This window comes from Nerophis ophidion, linkage group LG06 (genome assembly GCF_033978795.1).
Source record: "Nerophis ophidion isolate RoL-2023_Sa linkage group LG06, RoL_Noph_v1.0, whole genome shotgun sequence".
In the NCBI taxonomy this organism is placed as follows: Eukaryota; Metazoa; Chordata; class Actinopteri; order Syngnathiformes; family Syngnathidae; genus Nerophis; species Nerophis ophidion.
In genome coordinates, this window is record NC_084616.1 from 764798 (window position 1) to 789378 (window position 24581).

At 45.1% G+C, this 24581-nt stretch overlaps 1 protein-coding gene across 5 annotated transcripts in view; it reads left to right on the top strand.

Annotated features, from left to right (window-relative positions):
* Positions 1-526: 526 nt before the first annotated feature.
* Positions 527-24581, top strand: part of LOC133554026 (DENN domain-containing protein 2D-like) — an 86327-nt gene continuing 62272 nt past the window's right edge. The window contains exons 1-6 of one of the 5 annotated variants that reach the window (XM_061902358.1): positions 527-790; positions 11028-11088; positions 11151-11225; positions 15146-15185; positions 15954-16084; positions 16181-16276. In XM_061902358.1, the coding sequence (XP_061758342.1) occupies positions 773-790; positions 11028-11088; positions 11151-11225; positions 15146-15185; positions 15954-16084; positions 16181-16276 (421 nt within the window). In that variant the 5' untranslated portion in view covers positions 527-772. Of the gene's footprint in view, positions 791-1158; positions 1187-11027; positions 11089-11150; positions 11226-15145; positions 15186-15953; positions 16133-16180; positions 16277-22437; positions 22659-24581 lie in introns of those variants that run through there. The other 4 variants (XM_061902356.1, XM_061902357.1, XM_061902359.1 and 1 more) reach the window with 4 other exon arrangements.

Here is a 24581-nt window from a genome sequence, read left to right on the forward strand (position 1 = left end):
GTGTGGAAGACCACATTGAATAAGATGAGGGGCCACTTTAAATGGTGTGGAAGACCACATTGAATAAGATGAGGGGCCACTTTAAATGGTGTGGAAGACCACATTGAATAAGACGAGGGGCCACATTAAATGGTGTGGAAGACCACATTGAATAAGACGAGGGGCCACATTAAATGGTGTGGTGGACACATGTGGTTTATGATGTGTTGTCTAGTAGATTCAGTCTCTGCTGAATCTCATCTCATGTTGCACCTTAGAAAGTGTTAATAGTGCAAGTAATGTAGTTGTTGTAAGGTGCATCATTACTCACCTGACATCTCAGGTGAGATTATCCATGCTGCTCTTCTCTTGTTCTTCTAGGCGTTGCAGGCGTGCCAAAGCAGGCCAGGAGGCGCCAACAACTTGGCCAGTTTATTCCTTGTCGCCGTAACCGGTTTGACAACACTCACCTGTCTCACCTGTTTCTAACACTCACCTGTCTCACCTGTTTCTGACCTTCACCGCCAACTGTTTGCACATAAACACTGCAGAGATATTGAACTATGTTCCCCAGACACACCTTGCATTAATAAGTAACTAGCACAGCACACCTTGTGCTAGCACTTTGCTTTGCCAGTAAAGAGGAAATCCTAGCAGAGACCAAAGAACACTTCAGCACGTGGACTTCCTGTTGCGTGCACTCCAACCGTGGCAGGAAAGAGCAGCCCTTCGTCTTTTTGTGACAAACACACGCATTCAGGGGAAGACCAGACTGTCTTTGAGCGCTTCCAACATGGACACCACGTCACAGGTAGGTCCCACACACCCTCAATTGTCCTATGGTTCTAGATCTTCCAACATGGACACCACGTCACAGGTAGGTCCCACACACCCTCAATTGTCCTATGGTTCTAGATCTTCCAACATGGACACCACGTCACAGGTAGGTCCCACACACCCTCAATTGTCCTATGGTTCTAGATCTTCCAACATGGACACCACGTCACAGGTAGGTCCCACACACCCTCAATTGTCCTATGGTTCTAGATCTTCCAACATGGACACCACGTCACAGGTAGGTCCCACACACCCTCAATTGTCCTATGGTTCTAGGTCTTCCAACATGGACACCACGTCACAGGTAGGTCCCACACACCCTCAATTGTCCTATGGTTCTAGATCTTCCAACATGGACACCACGTCACAGGTAGGTCCCACACACCCTCAATTGTCCTATGGTTCTAGATCTTCCAACATGGACACCACGGAGGCGGATCATGCAGACATGCCCGAGTATCTCCTTCTTCTTCATGTACAGGCGCTTTTGGAAATGACAAATCAATACCTTAAGAGAAGGCAATGGTTGATTGCAGCTATTTGGGATACAACACTTGTCAGACGGCAAGAGAACTTTCCAAAGCTGTCAGCTGGGATTCTACTTACCCAAAAACTTGCCCCCTTCGTCCCGTGGATGTTATTGTGATAGGCAGTGTGTGACTACAAATATCACTTTATGGAGGTGACTGTGAAATGACCAGACAGTGTGTGACTACAAATATCACTTTATGGAGGTGACTGTGAAATGACCAGACAGTGTGTGACTACAAATATCACTTTATGGAGGTGACTGTGAAATGACCAGACAGTGTGTGACTACAAATATCACTTTATGGAGGTGACTGTGAAATGACCAGACAGTGTGTGACTACAAATATCACTTTAAGGAGGTGACTGTGAAATGACCAGACAGTGTGTGACTACAAATATCACTTTATGGAGGTGACTGTGAAATGACCAGACAGTGTGTGACTACAAATATCACTTTATGGAGGTGACTGTGAAATGACCAGACAGTGTGTGACTACAAATATCACTTTAAGGAGGTGACTGTGAAATGACCAGACAGTGTGTGACTACAAATATCACTTTATGGAGGTGACTGTGAAATGACCAGACAGTGTGTGACTACAAATATCACTTTATGGAGGTGACTGTGGAATGACCAGACAGTGTGTGACTACAAATATCACTTTAAGGAGGTGACTGTGAAATGACCAGACAGTGTGTGACTACAAATATCACTTTATGGAGGTGACTGTGAAATGACCAGACAGTGTGTGACTACAAATATCACTTTATGGAGGTGACTGTGAAATGACCAGACAGTGTGTGACTACAAATATCACTTTATGGAGGTGACTGTGGAATGACCAGACAGTGTGTGACTACAAATATCACTTTAAGGAGGTGACTATGAAATGACCAGACAGTGTGTGACTACAAATATCACTTTATGGAGGTGACTGTGAAATGACCAGACAGTGTGTGACTACAAATATCACTTTATGGAGGTGACTGTGAAATGACCAGACAGTGTGTGACTACAAATATCACTTTATGGAGGTGACTGTGAAATGACCAGACAGTGTGTGACTACAAATATCACTTTATGGAGGTGACTATGAAATGACCAGACAGTGTGTGACTACAAATATCACTTTATGGAGGTGACTGTGAAATGACCAGACAGTGTGTGACTACAAATATCACTTTATGGAGGTGACTATGAAATGACCAGACAGTGTGTGACTACAAATATCACTTTATGGAGGTGACTGTGAAATGACCAGACAGTGTGTGACTACAAATATCACTTTATGGAGGTGACTGTGAAATGACCAGACAGTGTGTGACTACAAATATCACTTTATGGAGGTGACTGTGAAATGACCAGACAGTGTGTGACTACAAATATCACTTTAAGGAGGTGACTGTGAAATGACCAGACAGTGTGTGACTACAAATATCACTTTATGGAGGTGACTGTGAAATGACCAGACAGTGTGTGACTACAAATATCACTTTATGGAGGTGACTGTGAAATGACCAGATAGTGTGCATGATGCCTGCATCTTGGCTAAGTCGTCATTAGCAAGCAGCTGAAAGATGGAACCTTCTCCTGGTGTCCCAAACAGTTTATGTACTTCCTGATGTGGATTCAAGATGTGCTTCATGTTTGATGTTTCAGCTGTGACTCACTACAATAGTCACACTGGATTCTAGCACCACACTGGATGTTGTTCAAAGGAGATCACTTTTCATTGAAGAACTTGCACACAAAACACAACAAACAAAAGTAAAATGCACAGCAAACTATTTACAACTTAACTCTTTTATATCATTTCACAGTAAAGTCAAGTCATCTACTGGAGGGCAGATGGGCGCTTTTTGGGTCTGTGCCGCGGACGTAGAGGGCGGGGTCTTAAACGGTGGCATTGTTGTGTGTGGACACGGATATGGCCAGGTGGGCGGGGTCTTAAACGGTGGCAATATTGTGTGTGGACACGGATATGGCCAGGTGGGCGGGGTCTTAAACGGTGGCATTGTTGTGTGTGGACACGGATATGGCCAGGTGGGCGGGGTCTTAAACGGTGGCAATGTTGTGTGTGGACACGGATATGGCCAGGTGGGCGGGGTCTTAAACGGTGGCAATATTGTGTGTGGACACGGATATGGCCAGGTGGGCGGGGTCTTAAACGGTGGCAATGTTGTGTGTGGACACGGATATGGCCAGGTGGGCGGGGTCTTAAACGGTGGCATTGTTGTGTGTGGACACGGATATGGCCAGGTGGGCGGGGTCTTAAACGGTGGCATTGTTGTGTGTGGACACGGATATGGCCAGGTGGGCGGGGTCTTAAACGGTGGCAATATTGTGTGTGGACACGGATATGGCCAGGTGGGCGGGGTCTTAAACGGTGGCAATATTGTGTGTGGACACGGATATGGCCAGGTGGGCGGGGTCTTAAACGGTGGCATTGTTGTGTGTGGACACGGATATGGCCAGGTGGGCGGGGTCTTAAACGGTGGCAATATTGTGTGTGGACACGGATATGGCCAGGTGGGCGGGGTCTTAAACGGTGGCATTGTTGTGTGTGGACACGGGTATGGCCAGGTGGGCGGGGTCTTAAACGGTGGCAATATTGTGTGTGGACACGGATATGGCCAGGTGGGCGGGGTCTTAAACGGTGGCATTGTTGTGTGTGGACACGGATATGGCCAGGTGGGCGGGGTCTTAAACGGTGGCATTGTTGTGTGTGGACACGGATATGGCCAGGTGGGCGGGGTCTTAAACGGTGGCATTGTTGTGTGTGGACACGGATATGGCCAGGTGGGCGGGGTCTTAAACGGTGGCATTGTTGTGTGTGGACAAGGATATGGCCAGGTGGGCGGGGTCTTAAACGGTGGCATTGTTGTGTGTGGACACGGATATGGCCAGGTGGGCGGGGTCTTAAACGGTGGCAATATTGTGTGTGGACACGGATATGGCCAGGTGGGCGGGGTCTTAAACGGTGGCATTGTTGTGTGTGGACACGGATATGGCCAGGTGGGCGGGGTCTTAAACGGTGGCAATATTGTGTGTGGACACGGATATGGCCAGGTGGGCGGGGTCTTAAACGGTGGCAATATTGTGTGTGGACACGGATATGGCCAGGTGGGCGGGGTCTTAAACGGTGGCAATATTGTGTGTGGACACGGATATGGCCAGGTGGGCGGGGTCTTTAACGGTGGCATTGTTGTGTGTGGACACGGATATGGCCAGGTGGGCGGGGTCTTAAACGGTGGCATTGTTGTGTGTGGACACCGAGATGGTGGTGACTTGTCCAGGGTGCACCCTGCCTTCCTTGTCCAGGGTGTTCCCCGCCTTCCTTGTCCAGGGTGTACTCCCCCTTCCTTGTCCAGGGCGTTCCCCGCCTTTCGCCCAAATGCAGCTGAGATAGGCTCCAGCACCTCCCAAGACAGTGAGAGGGACAAGCGGTAGAAATGGATGGATGGATGGACGATTACACCACGTCCTGATCCATTTTCTTGTTGAACCTGTGCCGCAGTTTGAAAAACCCTGGAATTGTGGTTTTGTTTTGTTTTGTTGTTTATGTGTGCATGAAGCAATCACATGTTCTTGATTGCTCCTTTTTTGTTTGACGTTTGTAGCTGTATGTAGAAATGGCGGCTCTGAAGTGCCACTGCAGCTGCTTGCATCAACTCTGTCTTCTTGCAGTGTCTTTTGTCTTCTCTCATGTTCCCTTCTCGTTTCCATGGCCTTTGACCTCCTTGTGTACCATCTTGACCTCCTTGTGTACCATCTTGACCTCCTTGGGTACCATCTTGACCTCCTTGTGTACCATCTTGACCTCCTTGTGTACCATCTTGACCTCCTTGTGTACCATCTTGACCTCCTTGTGTACCATCTTGACCTCCTTGTGTACCATCTTGACCTCCTTGTGTACCATCTTGACCTCCTTGTGTACCATCTTGACCTCCTTGTGTACCATCTTGACCTCCTTGTGTACCATCTTGACCTCCTTGTGTACCATCTTGACCTCCTTGTGTACCATCTTGACCTCCTTGGGTACCATCTTGACCTCCTTGTGTACCATCTTGACCTCCTTGTGTACCATCTTGACCTCCTTGTGTACCATCTTGACCTCCTTGTGTACCATCTTGACCTCCTTGTGTACCATCTTGACCTCCTTGTGTACCATCTTGACCTCCTTGTGTACCATCTTGACCTCCTTGTGTACCATCTTGACCTCCTTGTGTACCATCTTGACCTCCTTGTGTACCATCTTGACCTCCTTGTGTACCATCTTGACCTCCTTGTGTACCATCTTGACCTCCTTGTGTACCATCTTGACCTCCTTGTGTACCATCTTGACCTCCTTGTGTACCATCTTGACCTCCTTGTGTACCATCTTGACCTCCTTGTGTACCATCTTGACCTCCTTGTGAACCATCTTGACCTCCTTGGGTACCATCTTGACCTCCTTGTGTACCATCTTGACCTCCTTGTGTACCATCTTGACCTCCTTGTGTACCATCTTGACCTCCTTGTGTACCATCTTGACCTCCTTGTGTACCATCTTGACCTCCTTGTGTACCATCTTGACCTCCTTGTGTACCATCTTGACCTCCTTGTGTACCATCTTGACCTCCTTGTGTACCATCTTGACCTCCTTGTGTACCATCTTGACCTCCTTGTGTACCATCTTGACCTCCTTGTGTACCATCTTGACCTCCTTGTGTACCATCTTGACCTCCTTGTGAACCATCTTGACCTCCTTTTGTACCATCTTGACCTCCTTGTGTACCATCTTGACCTCCTTGTGTACCATCTTGACCTCCTTGTGTACCATCTTGACCTCCTTGTGAACCATCTTGACCTCCTTGGGTACCATCTTGACCTCCTTGTGTACCATCTTGACCTCCTTGGGTACCATCTTGACCTCCTTGTGTACCATCTTGACCTCCTTGTGTACCATCTTGACCTCCTTGTGTACCATCCTGACCTCCTTGTGTACCATCTTGACCTCCTTGTGTACCATCTTGACCTCCTTGTGTACCATCTTGACCTCCTTGGGTACCATCTTGACCTCCTTGTGTACCATCCTGACCTCCTTGTGTACCATCCTGACCTCCTTGTGTACCATCTTGACCTCCTTGTGTACCATCTTGACCTCCTTGTGTACCATCTTGACCTCCTTGTGTACCATCTTGACCTCCTTGTGTACCATCTTGACCTCCTTGTGTACCATCTTGACCTCCTTGTGTACCATCTTGACCTGCAACCGTCCACCTGGTCCACTGAGCCACTGCGCTTTGGCCTCCGGCATAAAGCTTGCATTCAATCCTTGGTGACATTTGGAGCGATGGAGGGTTGAATGTGGTCCAAATGAAACAGCAGGAATATAAAAAGTGACATTTCTCTTTTGGACTTTAGCTTCAAGGTTGAAAGTTGAACTTTATTGTCCCCGCGGGGAGACTTGTCTTGGACACGGTGCATCATGGCTTTCTTAACAACCACGAAAACAACAGAAGAAGAACACGAGCACAAGCAGACAAGTGACATTGAAAGCTCAGAACATGGAGTTTGATAGACATGGGTGGCACTTTGATGTCGGCATAACATCTACAGTATGGAGATAAAGATAAAGTAGCAGTCTGCATACCACTAGAGCTCATGGATAAAGTGCTATGTGCTAAAGTGCTATGTGCTAAAGTGCTATGTACTAAAGTGCTATGTGCTAAAGTGCTATGTGCTAAAGTGCTATGTACTAAAGTGCTATGTGCTAAAGTGCTATGTACTAAAGTGCTATGTGCTAAAGTGCTATGTACTAAAGTGCTATGTGCTAAAGTGCTATGTGCTAAAGTGCTATGTACTAAAGTGCTATGTGCTAAAGTGCTATGTACTAAAGTGCTATGTGCTAAAGTGCTATGTACTAAAGTGCTATGTGCTAAAGTGCTATGTACTAAAGTGCTATGTGCTAAAGTGCTATGTACTAAAGTGCTATGTGCTAAAGTGCTATGTGCTAAAGTGCTATGTACTAAAGTGCTATGTGCTAAAGTGCTATGTGCTAAAGTGCTATGTACTAAAGTGCTATGTGCTAAAGTGCTATGTGCTAAAGTGCTATGGGCTAAAGTGCTATGTACTAAAGTGCTATGTGCTAAAGTGCTATGTGCTAAAGTGCTATGTACTAAAGTGCTATGTGCTAAAGTGCTATGTACTAAAGTGCTATGTGCTAAAGTGCTATGTACTAAAGTGCTATGTGCTAAAGTGCTATGTGCTAAAGTGCTATGTACTAAAGTGCTATGTGCTAAAGTGCTATGTAGTAAAAAAGTGCTAACCTAAGTATTAACATTGTATTGCACATTGTTGGTCAGCTTAATGGAGGCTGGGACAGAAGATCATTTAAGGTGCTTCTATTTGCATGAAGGGACCCGGATGGCAGGGTTCCATATTCAGGGAAGAGTGGCTGTTGTGAATTGGAAATCATTTTCTTAGCTTTTTTCCTAACTGCCTGCTCATAGATGCTCTGTATAGGCTCATATTTATTTGGGTTCTTCCGAGGATGTCGTAGTGGTTTGTACAGTCCTTTGAGACATTTGTGATTTAGGGCTATAGAAATGAACATTGATTGATTGATTGATATTCTTTCCTCCCTACAATTTTCATTGCCGTTTTATGCATGCCGGCCAGTTTGCTTTGTAGCTTAAGGGTTAGGTTGCCAAACCCTGAGGTGATCCTGTATCTAATGATGCTCTCTACAATGGCACGCTAGAACATCATCATCATGTGGCTTCTTACGCACTACAATCTTAATCTTTGCAAAAAATAAACCCTCTGTTGCAGTCTATTGAACAGTTTGTCAATATGTGTCTTCCAGCAGAGAAGATGATCAATATGAAGCCCTAAATATTTATATGAGGATACCTGAGTGATTTCCTGATTTTTGATGACCACTGGCTCATGGTCAGTCACATTCCTCGGATCCACAACCATTTCCTGTGTCTTGGTCACATTTAGAATAAGTTGGTTGGTATCACACCACCTAATAAATAGGTCTATCTTGTCTTAGTACACAGAGGGTCCGTATCCTTGTGTAGAAGGCTTAGCAACACGCGTCCTACAATCCTTGTATAATTGTTAGGGTGCAGCGTCCTACAATCCTTGTATAATTGTTAGGGTGCAGCGTCCTACAATCCTTGTATAATTGTTAGGGTGCAGCGTCCTACAATCATTGTATAATTGTTAGGGTGCAGCGTCCTACAATCATTGTATAATTGTTAGGGTGCAGCGTCCTACAATCATTGTATAATTGTTAGGGTGCAGCGTCCTACAATCATTGTATAATTGTTAGGGTGCAGCGTCCTACAATCATTGTATAATTGTTAGGGTGCAGCGTCCTACAATCCTTGTATAATTGTTAGGGTGCAGCGTCCTACAATCATTGTATAATTGTTAGGGTGCAGCGTCCTACAATCATTGTATAATTGTTAGGGTGCAGCGTCCTACAATCATTGTATAATTGTTAGGGTGCAGCGTCCTACAATCATTGTATAATTGTTAGGGTGCAGCATCCTACAATCATTGTATAATTGTTAGGGTGCAGCGTCCTACAATCATTGTATAATTGTTAGGGTGCAGCGTCCTACAATCCTTGTATAATTGTTAGGGTGCAGCGTCCTACAATCCTTGTATAATTGTTAGGGTGCAGCGTCCTACAATCATTGTATAATTGTTAGGGTGCAGCGTCCTACAGTCCTTGTATAATTGTTAGGGTGCAGCGTCCTACAATCCTTGTATAATTGTTAGGGTGCAGCGTCCTACAATCATTGTATAATTGTTAGGGTGCAGCGTCCTACAATCCTTGTATAATTGTTAGGGTGCAGCGTCCTACAATCCTTGTATAATTGTTAGGGTGCAGCGTCCTACAATCCTTGTATAATTGTTAGGGTGCAGCGTCCTACAATCCTTGTATAATTGTTAGGGTGCAGCGTCCTACAATCATTGTATAATTGTTAGGGTGCAGCGTCCTACAATCCTCGTATAATTGTTAGGGTGCAGCGTCCTACAATCATTGTATAATTGTTAGGATGCAGCGTCCTACAATCATTGTATAATTGTTAGGGTGCAGCGTCCTACAATCATTGTATAATTGTTAGGGTGCAGCGTCCTACAATCATTGTATAATTGTTAGGGTGCAGCGTCCTACAATCCTTGTATAATTGTTAGGGTGCAGCGTCCTACAATCCTTGTATAATTGTTAGGGTGCAGCGTCCTACAATCCTTGTATAATTGTTAGGGTGCAGCGTCCTACAATCCTTGTATAATTGTTAGGGTGCAGCGTCCTACAATCATTGTATAATTGTTAGGGTGCAGCGTCCTACAATCATTGTATAATTGTTAGGGTGCAGCGTCCTACAATCATTGTATAATTGTTAGGGTGCAGCGTCCTACAATCATTGTATAATTGTTAGGGTGCAGCGTCCTACAATCATTGTATAATTGTTAGGGTGCAGCGTCCTACAATCCTTGTATAATTGTTAGGGTGCAGCGTCCTACAATCCTTGTATAATTGTTAGGGTGCAGCGTCCTACAATCCTTGTATAATTGTTAGGGTGCAGCGTCCTACAATCCTTGTATAATTGTTAGGGTGCAGCGTCCTACAATCATTGTATAATTGTTAGGGTGCAGCGTCCTACAATCATTGTATAATTGTTAGGGTGCAGCGTCCTACAATCCTTGTATAATTGTTAGGGTGCAGCGTCCTACAATCATTGTATAATTGTTAGGGTGCAGCGTCCTACAATCATTGTATAATTGTTAGGGTGCAGCGTCCTACAATCATTGTATAATTGTTAGGGTGCAGCGTCCTACAATCATTGTATAATTGTTAGGGTGCAGCGTCCTACAATCATTGTATAATTGTTAGGGTGCAGCGTCCTACAATCATTGTATAATTGTTAGGGTGCAGCGTCCTACAATCCTTGTATAATTGTTAGGGTGCAGCGTCCTACAATCATTGTATAATTGTTAGGGTGCAGCGTCCTACAATCATTGTATAATTGTTAGGGTGCAGCGTCCTACAATCCTTGTATAATTGTTAGGGTGCAGCGTCCTACAATCATTGTATAATTGTTAGGGTGCAGCGTCCTACAATCATTGTATAATTGTTAGGGTGCAGCGTCCTACAATCATTGTATAATTGTTAGGGTGCAGCGTCCTACAATCATTGTATAATTGTTAGGGTGCAGCGTCCTACAATCCTTGTATAATTGTTAGGGTGCAGCGTCCTACAATCCTTGTATAATTGTTAGGGTGCAGCGTCCTACAATCCTCGGTGTAGAGTGTTGGTGATACAACACAAGTTGTGTTTGCTGACCTTCACTTGCTGTGTTGTGTTTCTTCAAAAAGAGTGGAAGCATTTGATGAAGATGAAGTTTACAGATTTGTCTTTCAGCTTCTCCAAGAGTATGTGAATTTGCACTTTATTGCAAGCTGAGCAGAAAACAAGAAATACAATTCTAGCACAAGTTTGTGTCGTCAAGGTGCTTGGAGATAAAGTGCAAGGTGCAAGTATTGCATCATCAGTGCTGCGTTCCTGCTGGTACACAAACTGCTACACTTCTCAATTTGTCCTGACGTCCTTCATGAGCAACAAACACAACAAATGTTTCCAAACATGTGGTCACTCACGTTTCCTTTCTTCAAGGGTACAGCAGGGCAGCAGAACCCCAGGAGGAACTTGGACTTCTCGTCCTTGCGCGTTAAAAGTGAGCTGGTGAGGGACTGTCCAGGTGATGTTTGGGACAATGATGGGCGTGTCTGTGCACAGGAAGCAACAAGAGCTGGGAGGAGCACCAGAGAGGAGCTTGGTCTTCTTCCTCCGCCAGAGACTTCTCAAGAAGTGGTAAAAGATCCTGCAGTCTCACTTGCATGATGCAGTCTTATCTGCTCCCTGGGGGCTTGGAGCACACTGCAGATGCTCCTGGATAGTCCCACTCCTTAATGCTTCAGTCGTCTGCAGGATTCTCACAGGAATTAGGCCCAAAAAAAACAGCCAATCAAAAACTGCTCAGTGACCTAGTGGTTAAAGTGTCCGCCCTGCGATGGTTAGGCTGTGAGTTCAAACCCCGGCTGAGTCATTGGACTAAGACTTACTTTTTATTTTCATTCAGATTTGAACTTTACAGTACAGAGAAGAACAGACTTTTGTTACATTAGCTCGTGGAAGTGCAGGAGAAAAAAGCAAAAAGGTGCAGATATAAAACAATAGATGACAGCATCCAAGTTTATGGATGTATGTTATATTGTCTTTTTTCTTCCTGCCACTTCCTCCATGTGTGGGGGTATCGAGGGAATTATTATGATGCCTTCAAGAGTCTCACGGCCTGAGGGAAGAAGCTGTTACACAACCTGGAGGTTCTGCTTCAGAGTCTGCAGAACCTCTTTCTAAAGTCCAGCAGTGAAAACAGTCCTTGGTGGGGGTAGGAGGAGTCTCTGCAGAGTTTTCTGAGCCCTGGTCAGGCAGCAGCTTTTTGCCATCTCCTGGATAGGAGGAAGAGGAGTCCTGATGATCTTTTCCAGCGTCTTCAATAAAAATACAAATATAATTCACTTCACCCCTCTCATTGCAGGCTCCAGTCCAGACAGAGATGCAGGTGGTCTCTATAGTGCCTCTGTAGAATGTGCTGAAAACAGGGGGAGGAAGCTGTGCTCTTTTCATCCCACGCAAAAAGTGCATGCGCTGCTGAGCTCTTTTTACAAGAGCTTGGTGTGTAGGGACCAGGTCATATTGTCAGTGATCTGCACCCCCAGGAACTTGGTGTTGCTTACCATCTTCACTGCTGTGCCGTTGATGAAGAGTGGAGCATGGCTGGACTGGTGCTCCCTGAAGTCGACCATGATCTCCTCGGTCTTGTGGACGTTCAGGACCAGGTTGTTGGTTCTGCACCAGCCAACCAGATGTTTCACCTCCTCCCTGTAGTCCATGTGGTTGTTGTCATGGATGAGGCCCACTATTGTGTGGACTTCACAATGTGGTTAGTAGTGGACCTGGCGCACAAGTCATGGCTCATCAACGTGGACTCAGGACTCAGGACTCAGGACTCAGGACGCAGCCCTGGGGGGAGCCGGTGTTCAGGGAGATGGCACTGGAGGTGTTGTTACCCACTTTCACAGATTGGGGTCTGTCTGTGAGGAAGTCAAGCAGGGGGTTGTTGAATCCAAGGGGGGACAGTTTGCTCACCAAGTACTGCGGGATGATGGTGTGGAACACCGAACTGAAGTCCAGAAAGAATATCCACACGCGTGTGTCCTTTCCTTCCAGATGTTCTAAGCTCAGGTGGAGTGCAGAGGAGATGGCGTCCTCTGTGGAGCGGTCAGGGCGATAAGCGAACTGGTACGGGTGGAATGTGGGGGGAAGTCTGGAAACAATATATTCTTTTACCAGTCTCTCCAAGCACTTCATTATGATGGGGGTGAGTGTCATTGAGGGAGGAGATGATGGGTGTTTTAGGCACTGGGATGATTGTGGCCATCTTAAAACATGATGGTACCACAGCCTGGATCAGCGAGGTGTTGAAGATGTCTGTGAGAACCCCCGCCAGCTGCTCTGCACATCCCTTAAGCAACTTGCCCGGAATGTGATCGGGTCCCGCTGCTTTCCCTGGGTTTACTCTCCTCAGGGTTTTCAGGACATCCGCTGTCCCTCACCCTGGTGGATTTCCTTGCCGGAGTGGTGTTAAGTACCTCAAACCTTGCAAAGTGGTTGTTTAGGTCGTTAAGGAAGCTGATACTGTTGTCACAGGGACAGGGGGCAGCTTTACAGTCCGTGATGACCTGTATGCCCTGCCACATTGGTCTAGTGTTGGTGGGGTTCTCCAAGAAGTCCTGCACTTTCTGACTCTGAGCACGCTTTGCAACCCTAATGGCAGGGTTCAGGTTAGCTCGGGCTGTTTTAAATGCTACCATGTCGCCAGATTTAAAAGCCTTGTTCTGAGCCTTCAGCATTGCACGTAGCTCACTGTTCATCTCGTGTGGGGATGTTCTTGACCACACTGACATCCTCCCTGCACTTCTGAATGTATGCGGACACAGACTCTGCACACAGGTGTGATGGCGGCTGCCTTGAACATGTCCCAGTCTGTGCTTTCCAAGCAGTCTTGGAATGCTGACATGGTCCCTCTGGCCAGGTCCTCACCTGCTTCACTGTAGCTTGCTTCCTGGTCAGCAGGGGCTTGCATGCAGGAATAGTTTGCTTCCACCCCTGGTTGCAAAATACACATATTGATGGAAATGGGGGAACACACTCCCCTGCCACTATGAAAAAAGTCCCTGTGGGTGTGAAGATTGCAGTTCATTGATGGAGTGGTACAAAGCATTCAAAGCTTCTTTGGTGTTAGCACTGGGGGGAATGTTCACTGCTGTGAAGATCAGAGCACTCAATTCCCGAGGTAAATAAAGTGGCCTGCATGTTATTGTTAATATGTTTACATCGGGAGAGCAGAGACATGAGACTATCTTCCCGTTGTTGCAGCAGTTGTTGTTGACGTATGCAAACAGCACCGCCTCGGGAGTGTCGCTCCTGTCCGACCGAAACATTGTTAGCCCCTCCATGCTAACTGCCTTGTCCGGAATGGATGGTTTCAGCCAGGTTTATGTGAGCAATATGGTGCAGCAGTCTCTCATCTCCCGTCTTGCATATAAATCCAGCTTCAGGTAGTACACTTTGTTCTCCAGGGAGCGGACTTTTGAAAGCAGGATGGAAGAAAGTGGTTGTTCTGTGAAGATGAGCTTTTAGCCTTATTGTTAGCCCCGCTCGGCATCCCTGTTTCTGCTTCCGATCACACCGCTTACGTCTCCTCTGGTCAACGGTCCCCGCTGGTACTCGGCTCCGCTGCTTCACAGGCCGCTGGATGTATTCCCAGGCTAGCGATGAGGTCCAGCGTATACGCAGCTTTGCTCTAAAACGGATGCATTTATTTACATCTAAACTGTCTGGTGGTCGTATATTACTATGGAGTGACTACACTGGAAGTTAACTCTGAAATTTACAGAATATATTTGCCAAAATAGTTCCATTAGAACCACGAGCCTCTGCAGCCGAGCGGGGCGCCGCCGTCTTCAGATCGTACCAAAGACTATAAAAATGGGAGCCATTGCCTCCCTGCTTGGAACTCAGCATCAAGGCTTGGAATTGGGGGTTAAATCACCAAATGATTCCTGCTGCTGCTCACTGCTCCCCTCACCTCCCAGGGGGTGATCAAGGGTGATGGGTCAAATGCAGAGAATAATTGTGTGTGTGTGTGTGTGTTTGTGTGTGTGTGTGTGTGTTTGTGTGTGTGTGTGTGTTTGTGTGTGTGTGTTTGTGTGTGTGTGTGTGTGTGTTTGTGTGTGTGTGTGTGTGTGTTTGTGTGTGTGTGTGTGTGTGTGTGTTTGTGTGTGTGTGTGTGTGTTTGTGTGTGTGTGTGTGTTTGTGTGTGTGTGTGTGTTTGTGTGTGTGTGTGTGTGTGTTTGTGTGTGTGTGTGTGTGTGTGTGTGTGTTTGTGTGTGTGTGTGTGTGTGTTTGTGTGTGTGTGTGTGTGTGTGTGTGTGTGTGTGTGTGTGTGTGGATGTGTGTGTGTGTGTGTGTGTGTGTGTGTGTGTGTGTGTGTGTGTGTGTGTGTGTGTGTGTGTGTGTGTGTGTGTGTGTGTGTGTGTGTGTGTGTGGATGTGTGTGTGTGTGTGTGTGTGTGTGTGTGTGACTATCATTGCTACTTGAACTTGAAGATAAAAGCATGCGGACTGTGAGAGAGTATAAAAATGTCAAAGGATGTCATCTTCTCACAGAAACATCTGGGAAGGAAGAGGCTGATGCCGCCGTGGCCCGGTTCCACAGCAGCGAGGCCTGCACCACCCAAGCAGGTACCAATCCAAGACTACACAGCAGCGAGGCCTGCACCACCCAAGCAGGTACCAATCCAAGACTACACAGCAGCGAGGCCTGCACCACCCAAGCAGGCACCAATCCAAGACTACACAGCAGCAAGGCCTGCACCACCCAAGCAGGTACCAATCCAAGACTACACAGCAGCGAGGCCTGCACCACCCAAGCAGGTACCAATCCAAGACTACACAGCAGCGAGGCCTGCACCACCCAAGCAGGTACCAATCCAAGACTACACAGCAGCGAGGCCTGCACCACCCAAGCAGGTACCAATCCAAGACTACACAGCAGCGAGGCCTGCACCACCCAAGCAGGTACCAATCCAAGACTACACAGCAGCGAGGCCTGCACCACCCAAGCAGGTACCAATCCAAGACTACACAGCAGCAAGGCATGCACCACCCAAGCAGGCACCAATCCAAGACTACACAGCAGCGAGGCCTGCACCACCCAAGCAGGTACCAATCCAAGACTACACAGCAGCGAGGCCTGCACCACCCAAGCAGGTACCAATCCAAGACTACACAGCAGCAAGGCATGCACCACCCAGGCAGGTACCAATCCAAGACTACACAGCAGCGAGGCCTGCACCACCCAAGCAGGTACCAATCCAAGACTACACAGCAGCGAGGCCTGCACCACCCAAGCAGGTACCAATCCAAGACTACACAGCAGCAAGGCATGCACCACCCAAGCAGGTACCAATCCAAGACTACACAGCAGCGAGGCCTGCACCACCCGAGCAGGTACCAATCCAAGACTACACAGCAGCGAGGCCTGCACCACCCAAGCAGGTACCAATCCAAGACTACACAGCAGCGAGGCCTGCACCACCCAAGCAGGTACCAATCCAAGACTACACAGCAGCAAGGCATGCACCACCCAAGCAGGTACCAATCCAAGACTACACAGCAGCGAGGCCTGCACCACCCGAGCAGGTACCAATCCAAGACTACACAGCAGCGAGGCCTGCACCACCCAAGCAGGCACCAATCCAAGACTACACAGCAGCAAGGCCTGCACCACCCAAGCAGGTACCAATCCAAGACTTTCTTCACTCACTTGGCTTTCCAAGTACCACCATAATGACAAGCGTTTGAAAAAGTAGCGTAATAGGCTTAAATATTCATCATAAACAAGGCAGCGGTAGTGTTTTGAATATTGCTGGCCACTGTAACATTGCACACAGTTTGAACAGTAACACTGTGTTCGAATATTTGATGAGGTGATTCTTTGGCGTCCCACTAAATGGAGCCCACGTACCACCTGTGGTACTCAAATCACTGCTCTATGAAACAATCCTGTTTCTGCTCCCCAGGAATTGAAACTTGTACTCAAGGCCAGCAAAGTTTGTTGAGGCGCTGATAAATGTTCACTCTTCACTTCTTTAGGAGGACGATCTATCCTTTCAATCACTTCTTGTACCTTCTTTTCTTTTGCCTTCATTTCAGTGTGTCCTCGGTGAGTTGCCCTGGGCAGGAAGTAGTCTTTAAAGTAGGCTTTAGTGCACTGCTTCTCAAATGGGGGACTTGAAGGTAGGCCAAGCGGGACGGGAGATTTTTAGAAAATATTCTAAAAATAGCAACAATTCAAAAATCCTTTATAAATATATTTATTGAATAATTCTTCAACAAAATATGAATGTAAGTTCATAAAGTGTGAAAAGAAATACAACAATGCAATATTCAGTGTTGACAGCTAGATTGTTTGTGGACATGTTCCATAAATATTGATGGTAAAGATTATTTTTTTGTGAATAAAATGTTTAGAATGAAGTTGATGAATCCAGATGGATCTCTATTACAATCCTCAAAGAGGACTCTTTAAGTTGATGATTAGAAATCTTTATTTTTATATCTTTTTGTCCAAATAGTTCAAGAAAGACCACTACAAATGAGCAATATTCTGCACTGTTATACAATTTAATAAATCAGAAACTGATGACATAGTGCTGTATTTTACCACCACTTCTCTACACCATGCAGCTACAACACCACTTCTCTACACCATGTAGCTACAACACCACTTCTCTACACCATGTATCTACAACACCACTTCTCTACACCATGTATCTACAACACCACTTCTCTACACCATGTAGCTACAACACCACTTCTCTACACCATGTAGCTACAACACCACTTCTCTACACCATGTAGCTACAACACCACTTCTCTACACCATGCAGCTACAACACCACTTCTCTACACCATGTAGCTACAACACCACTTCTCTACACCATGTAGCTACAACACCACTTCTCTACACCATGTAGCTACAACACCACTTCTCTACACCATGTAGCTACAACACCACTTCTCTACACCATGTAGCTACAACACCACTTCTCTACACCATGTAGCTACAACACCACTTCTCTACACCATGTAGCTACAACACCACTTCTCTACACCATGTAGCTACAACACCACTTATCCACACCATGTAGCTACAACACCACTTCTCTACACCATGTAGCTACAACACCACTTCTCTACACCATGTAGCTACAACACCACTTCTCCACACCATGTAGCTACAACACCACTTCTCTACACCATGTAGCTACAACACCACTTCTCTACACCATGTAGCTACAACACCACTTCTCTACACCATGCAGCTACAACACCACTTCTCTACACCATGTAGCTACAACACCACTTCTCTACACCATGTAGCTACAACACCACTTCTCTACACCATGTAGCTACAACACCACTTCTCTACACCATGTAGCTACAACACCACTTCTCTACACCATGTAGCTACAACACCACTTCTCTACACCATGTAGCTACAACACCACTTCTCTACACCATGTAGCTACAACACCACTTCTCTACACCATGCAGCTACAACACCACTTCTCTACACCATGCAGCTACAACACCACTTCTCTACACCATGTAGCTACAACACCACTTCTCTACACCATGTAGCTACAACACCACTTCTCTACACCATGTAGCTACAACACCACTTCTCTACACCATGTAGCTACAACACCACTTCTCTACACCATGTAGCTACAACACCACTTCTCTACACCATGTAGCTACAACACCACTTCTCTACACCATGTAGCTACAACACCACTTCTCTACACCATGTAGCTACAACACCACTTCTCTACACCATGTAGCTACAACACCACTTCTCCACACCATGTAGCTACAACACCACTTCTCTACACCATGTAGCTACAACACCACTTCTCTACACCATGTAGCTACAACACCACTTCTCTACACCATGTAGCTACAACACCACTTCTCCACACCATGTAGCTACAACACCACTTCTCTACACCATGTAGCTACAACACCACTTCTCTACACCATGTAGCTACAACACCACTTCTCTACACCATGTAGCTACAACACCACTTCTCCACACCATGTAGCTACAACACCACTTCTCTACACCATGTAGCTACAACACCACTTCTCCACACCATGTAGCTACAACACCACTTCTCTACACCATGTAGCTACAACACCACTTCTCTACACCATGTAGCTACAACACCACTTCTCTACACCATGTAGCTACAACACCACTTCTCTACACCATGTAGCTACAACACCACTTCTCTACACCATGTAGCTACAACACCACTTCTCTACACCATGTAGCTACAACACCACTTCTCTACACCATGTAGCTACAACACCACTTCTCTACACCATGTAGCTACAACACCACTTCTCTACACCATGTAGCTACAACACCACTTCTCTACACCATGTAGCTACAACACCACTTCTCTACACCATGTAGCTACAACACCACTTCTCTACACCATGTAGCTACAACACCACTTCTCTACACCATGTAGCTACAACACCACTTCTCTACACCATGTAGCTACAACACCACTTCTCTACACCATGCAGCTACAACACCACTTCTCTACACCATGCAGCTACAACACCACTTCTCTACACCATGTAGCTACAACACCACTTCTCTACACCATGTAGCTACAACACCACTTCTCTACACCATGTAGCTACAACACCACTTCTCTACACCATGTAGCTACAACACCACTTCTCTACACCATGTAGCTACAACACCACTTCTCCACACCATGTAGCTACAACACCACTTCTCTACACCATGTAGCTACAACACCACTTCTCCACACCATGTAGCTACAACACCACTTCTCTACACCATGTAGCTACAACACCACTTCTCTACACCATGTAGCTACAACACCACTTCTCTACACCATGTAGCTACAACACCACTTCTCTACACCATGTAGCTACAACACCACTTCTCTACACCATGTAGCTACAACACCACTTCTCTACACCATGTAGCTACAACACCACTTCTCTACACCATGTAGCTACAACACCACTTCTCTACACCATGTAGCTACAACACCACTTCTCTACACCATGTAGCTACAACACCACTTCTCTACACCATGTAGCTACAACACCACTTCTCTACACCATGTAGCTACAACACCACTTCTCTACACCATGTAGCTACAACACCACTTCTCTACACCATGTAGCTACAACACCACTTCTCTACACCATGTAGCTACAACACCACTTCTCTACACCATGTAGCTACAACACCACTTCTCTACACCATGTAGCTACAACACCACTTCTCTACACCATGTAGCTACAACACCACTTCTCTACACCATGTAGCTACAACACCACTTCTCTACACCATGTAGCTACAACACCACTTCTCTACACCATGTAGCTACAACACCACTTCTCTACACCATGCAGCTACAACACCACTTCTCTACACCATGCAGCTACAACACCACTTCTCTACACCATGTAGCTACAACACCACTTCTCTACACCATGTAGCTACAACACCACTTCTCTACACCATGTAGCTACAACACCACTTCTCTACACCATGTAGCTACAACACCACTTCTCTACACCATGTAGCTACAACACCACTTCTCTACACCATGTAGCTACAACACCACTTCTCTACACCGTGCAGCTACAACACCACTTCTCTACACCATGTAGCTACAACACCACTTCTCTACACCATGCAGCTACAACACCACTTCTCTACACCATGCAGCTACAACACCACTTCTCTACACCGTGCAGCTACAACACCACTTCTCTACACCATGTAGCTACAACACCACTTCTCTACACCATGTAGCTACAACACCACTTCTCTACACCATGTAGCTACAACACCACTTCTCTACACCATGTAGCTACAACACCACTTCTCTACACCATGTAGCTACAACACCACTTCTCTACACCATGTAGCTACAACACCACTTCTCTACACCATGTAGCTACAACACCACTTCTCTACACCATGTAGCTACAACACCACTTCTCTACACCATGTAGCTACAACACCACTTCTCCACACCATGTAGCTACAACACCACTTCTCCACACCATGTAGCTACAACACCACTTCTCTACACCATGTAGCTACAACACCACTTCTCCACACCATGTAGCTACAACACCACTTCTCTACACCATGTAGCTACAACACCACTTCTCTACACCATGTAGCTACAACACCACTTCTCTACACCATGTAGCTACAACACCACTTCTCTACACCATGTAGCTACAACACCACTTCTCTACACCATGTAGCTACAACACCACTTCTCTACACCATGTAGCTACAACACCACTTCTCTACACCATGTAGCTACAACACCACTTCTCTACACCATGTAGCTACAACACCACTTCTCTACACCATGTAGCTACAACACCACTTCTCTACACCATGTAGCTACAACACCACTTCTCTACACCATGTAGCTACAACACCACTTCTCCACACCATGTAGCTACAACACCACTTCTCTACACCATGTAGCTACAACACCACTTCTCCACACCATGTAGCTACAACACCACTTCTCTACACCATGTAGCTACAACACCACTTCTCTACACCATGTAGCTACAACACCACTTCTCTACACCATGTAGCTACAACACCACTTCTCTACACCATGTAGCTACAACACCACTTCTCTACACCATGTAGCTACAACACCACTTCTCTACACCATGTAGCTACAACACCACTTCTCTACACCATGCAGCTACAACACCACTTCTCTACACCATGCAGCTACAACACCACTTCTCTACACCATGTAGCTACAACACCACTTCTCTACACCATGTAGCTACAACACCACTTCTCTACACCATGTAGCTACAACACCACTTCTCTACACCATGTAGCTACAACACCACTTCTCTACACCATGTAGCTACAACACCACTTCTCTACACCATGTAGCTACAACACCACTTCTCTACACCATGTAGCTACAACACCACTTCTCTACACCATGTAGCTACAACACCACTTCAGTTAACCATCAAATTTGAATTTTTGTTTGCTTAGTTTTTTTAAAATACATTATTTTCTTGATAAACAATTTCCCAAACAAATTTGAATAAAAAAGCAATTGTTCTCATAGGGTTGTAATTTTCATATTTTTTTGTATTTTTTATTAGTTTTCTTGTTGTAATTATTTAAAATCAAAACTATTCTCAAAAGATTTTAACTTTTTTTTCTCTTGAAAAATACTTTTATTTTATTTTAATACACTTTTATAAGTAATGGAATCATAGCTTTTTAACTTCTGCCCCCCAAATTTCCACCATTGTCATAGAATTATTACTCTTTTTCAGTTTGACACTTTGCCCACCATTTTTTATGAAGCTCATGTTTTTTTGTTTTTTTTTAACACAATTTTAAACCTCCTTCAATTGTGACTTTTTTGTTTCCAGAATTATTTTTGCCAATAAACATGTCTTATTAGAATACAATATTTTTCTAAAATGCTTATTCAAAATAAAAAAAGTTAATCCGAAACACAAAAAAAATGTTTTTCCAAGAAAACTAAAATCAATATTCCTAAATAAATGTATAAAAAAATGGGACAAGAGTCATCATTTTCTGAGATATAAAATTGGAATTAAAAACTTAATAGCAATAATCTTTATAAAATACCACTGCTGAACATCTGTGGTGTCATTTTGAAGCGATGTTGATCAGTGAGCTTTTTTTTTTGGTAGTCTATGAGAAATCCCACAGTAGCAGGAGGACCTGAAGGCAGCACGGCTCGAACACACACACACACACACACACACACACACGCACACACGCACGCACGCACACACAGAGAGAGAGAGAGAGAAAGGTGGAGTAGAGCGGGTGTAGTTGAGCGTGATGGTGGCGGTGAGTTCTTGTTGAGCGGGAAGAGTTAGCATGCAGTCAGTCAGTGGCGTGAAGAAGGTAAGAACGAAGGCGGCCATGAGTCAAGTGGTGAGGAGGAAGAAGTGAAGATGAGTGAAGTGGTGAGGAGGAGACGACGTGTGACGGACTTAAAGAACAGATGGAGTAAGTGGGTGGAAACTTTTACTTTTCTACTTTCGCCTGTTGGACTAAAACATTGTCGGACTAAAACATTGTTGGACTAAATCATTGTCGGACTAAAACATTGTTGGACTAAAACGTTGTTGGACTAAATCATTGTCGGACTAAATCATTGTCGGACTAAAACATTGTCGGACTAAAACATTGTCGGACTAAATCATTGTCGGACTAAAACATTGTTGGACTAAAACATTGTCGGACTAAATCATTGTCGGACTAAAACATTGTTGGACTAAATCATTGTCGGACTAAAACATTGTCGGACTAAATCATTGTCGGACTAAAACATTGTCGGACTAAAACATTGTCGGACTAAAACATTGTCGGACTAAAACATTGTTGGACTAAATCATTGTTGGACTAAAACATTGTTGGACTAAAACGTTGTCGGACTAAAACGTTGTCGGACTAAAACGTTGTCGGACTAAAACGTTGTCGGACTAAAACGTTGTCGGACTAAAACGTTGTCGTACTAAAACGTTGTCGGACTAAAACGTTGTCGGACTAAAACGTTGTCGGACTAAAACGTTGTCGGACTAAAACGTTGTCGGACTAAAACGTTGTCGGACTAAAACGTTGTCGGACTAAAACGTTGTCGGACTAAAACGTTGTCGGACTAAAACATTGTCGGACTAAATCATTGTCGGACTAAAACATTGTCGGACTAAATCATTGTCGGACTAAAACATTGTCGGACTAAAACATTGTCGGACTAAAACATTGTCGGACTAAATCATTGTCGGACTAAAACATTGTCGGACTAAAACATTGTCGGACTAAAACATTGTCGGACTAAAACATTGTCGGACTAAAACGTTGGACTAAAACGTTGTCGGACTAAAACGTTGTCGGACTAAATCGTTGTCGGACTAAAACGTTGTCGGACTAAAACGTTGTCGGACTAAAACGTTGTCGGACTAAAACGTTGTCGGACTAAAACGTTGTCGGACTAAAACGTTGTCGGACTAAAACGTTGTCGGACTAAAACGTTGTCGGACTAAAACGTTGTCGGACTAAAACGTTGTCGGACTAAAACGTTGTCGGACTAAAACGTTGTCGGACTAAAACGTTGTCGTACTAAAACGTTGTCGGACTAAAACGTTGTCGGACTAAAACGTTGTCGGACTAAAACGTTGTCGGACTAAAACGTTGTCGGACTAAAACGTTGTCGGACTAAAACGTTGTCGGACTAAAACGTTGTCGGACTAAAACGTTGTCGGACTAAAACGTTGTCGGACTAAAACGTTATTGGACTAAAACGTTGGACTAAAACGTTGTCGGACCAAAACATTGTTGGACCAAAACATTGTCGGACTAAAACATTGTTAGACCAAAACATTGTCGGACTAAAACATTGTCGGACTAAAACATTGTCGGACTAAAACATTGTCGGACTAAAACATTGTTGGACCAAAACATTGTCGGACTAAAACATTGTCGGACTAAAACATTGTCGGACTAAAACATTGTTGGACTAAAACATTGTCGGACTAAAACATTGTCGGACTAAAACATTGTCGGACTAAAACATTGTCGGACTAAAACATTGTTAGACCAAAACATCGCTGGCTGGAAACAAAAATGTTTGTTGAACGCCATCATGTTTGATGATGATGAAGTCAGAGTGAAGACACCTGTCATACTTTGTTGTTGTTGTCAGGTGTCATGGCTGATACTTATGTTGTGCCATATATACTATTCTATCACTCTTTATATTGTGCCATATATACTATTCTATCACTCTTTATATTGTGCCATATATACTATTCTATCACTCTTTATAATGTGCCATCTATACTATTCTATCACTCTTTATATTGTGCCATCTATACTATTCTATCACTCTTTATATTGTGCCATATATACTATTCTATCACTCTTTATATT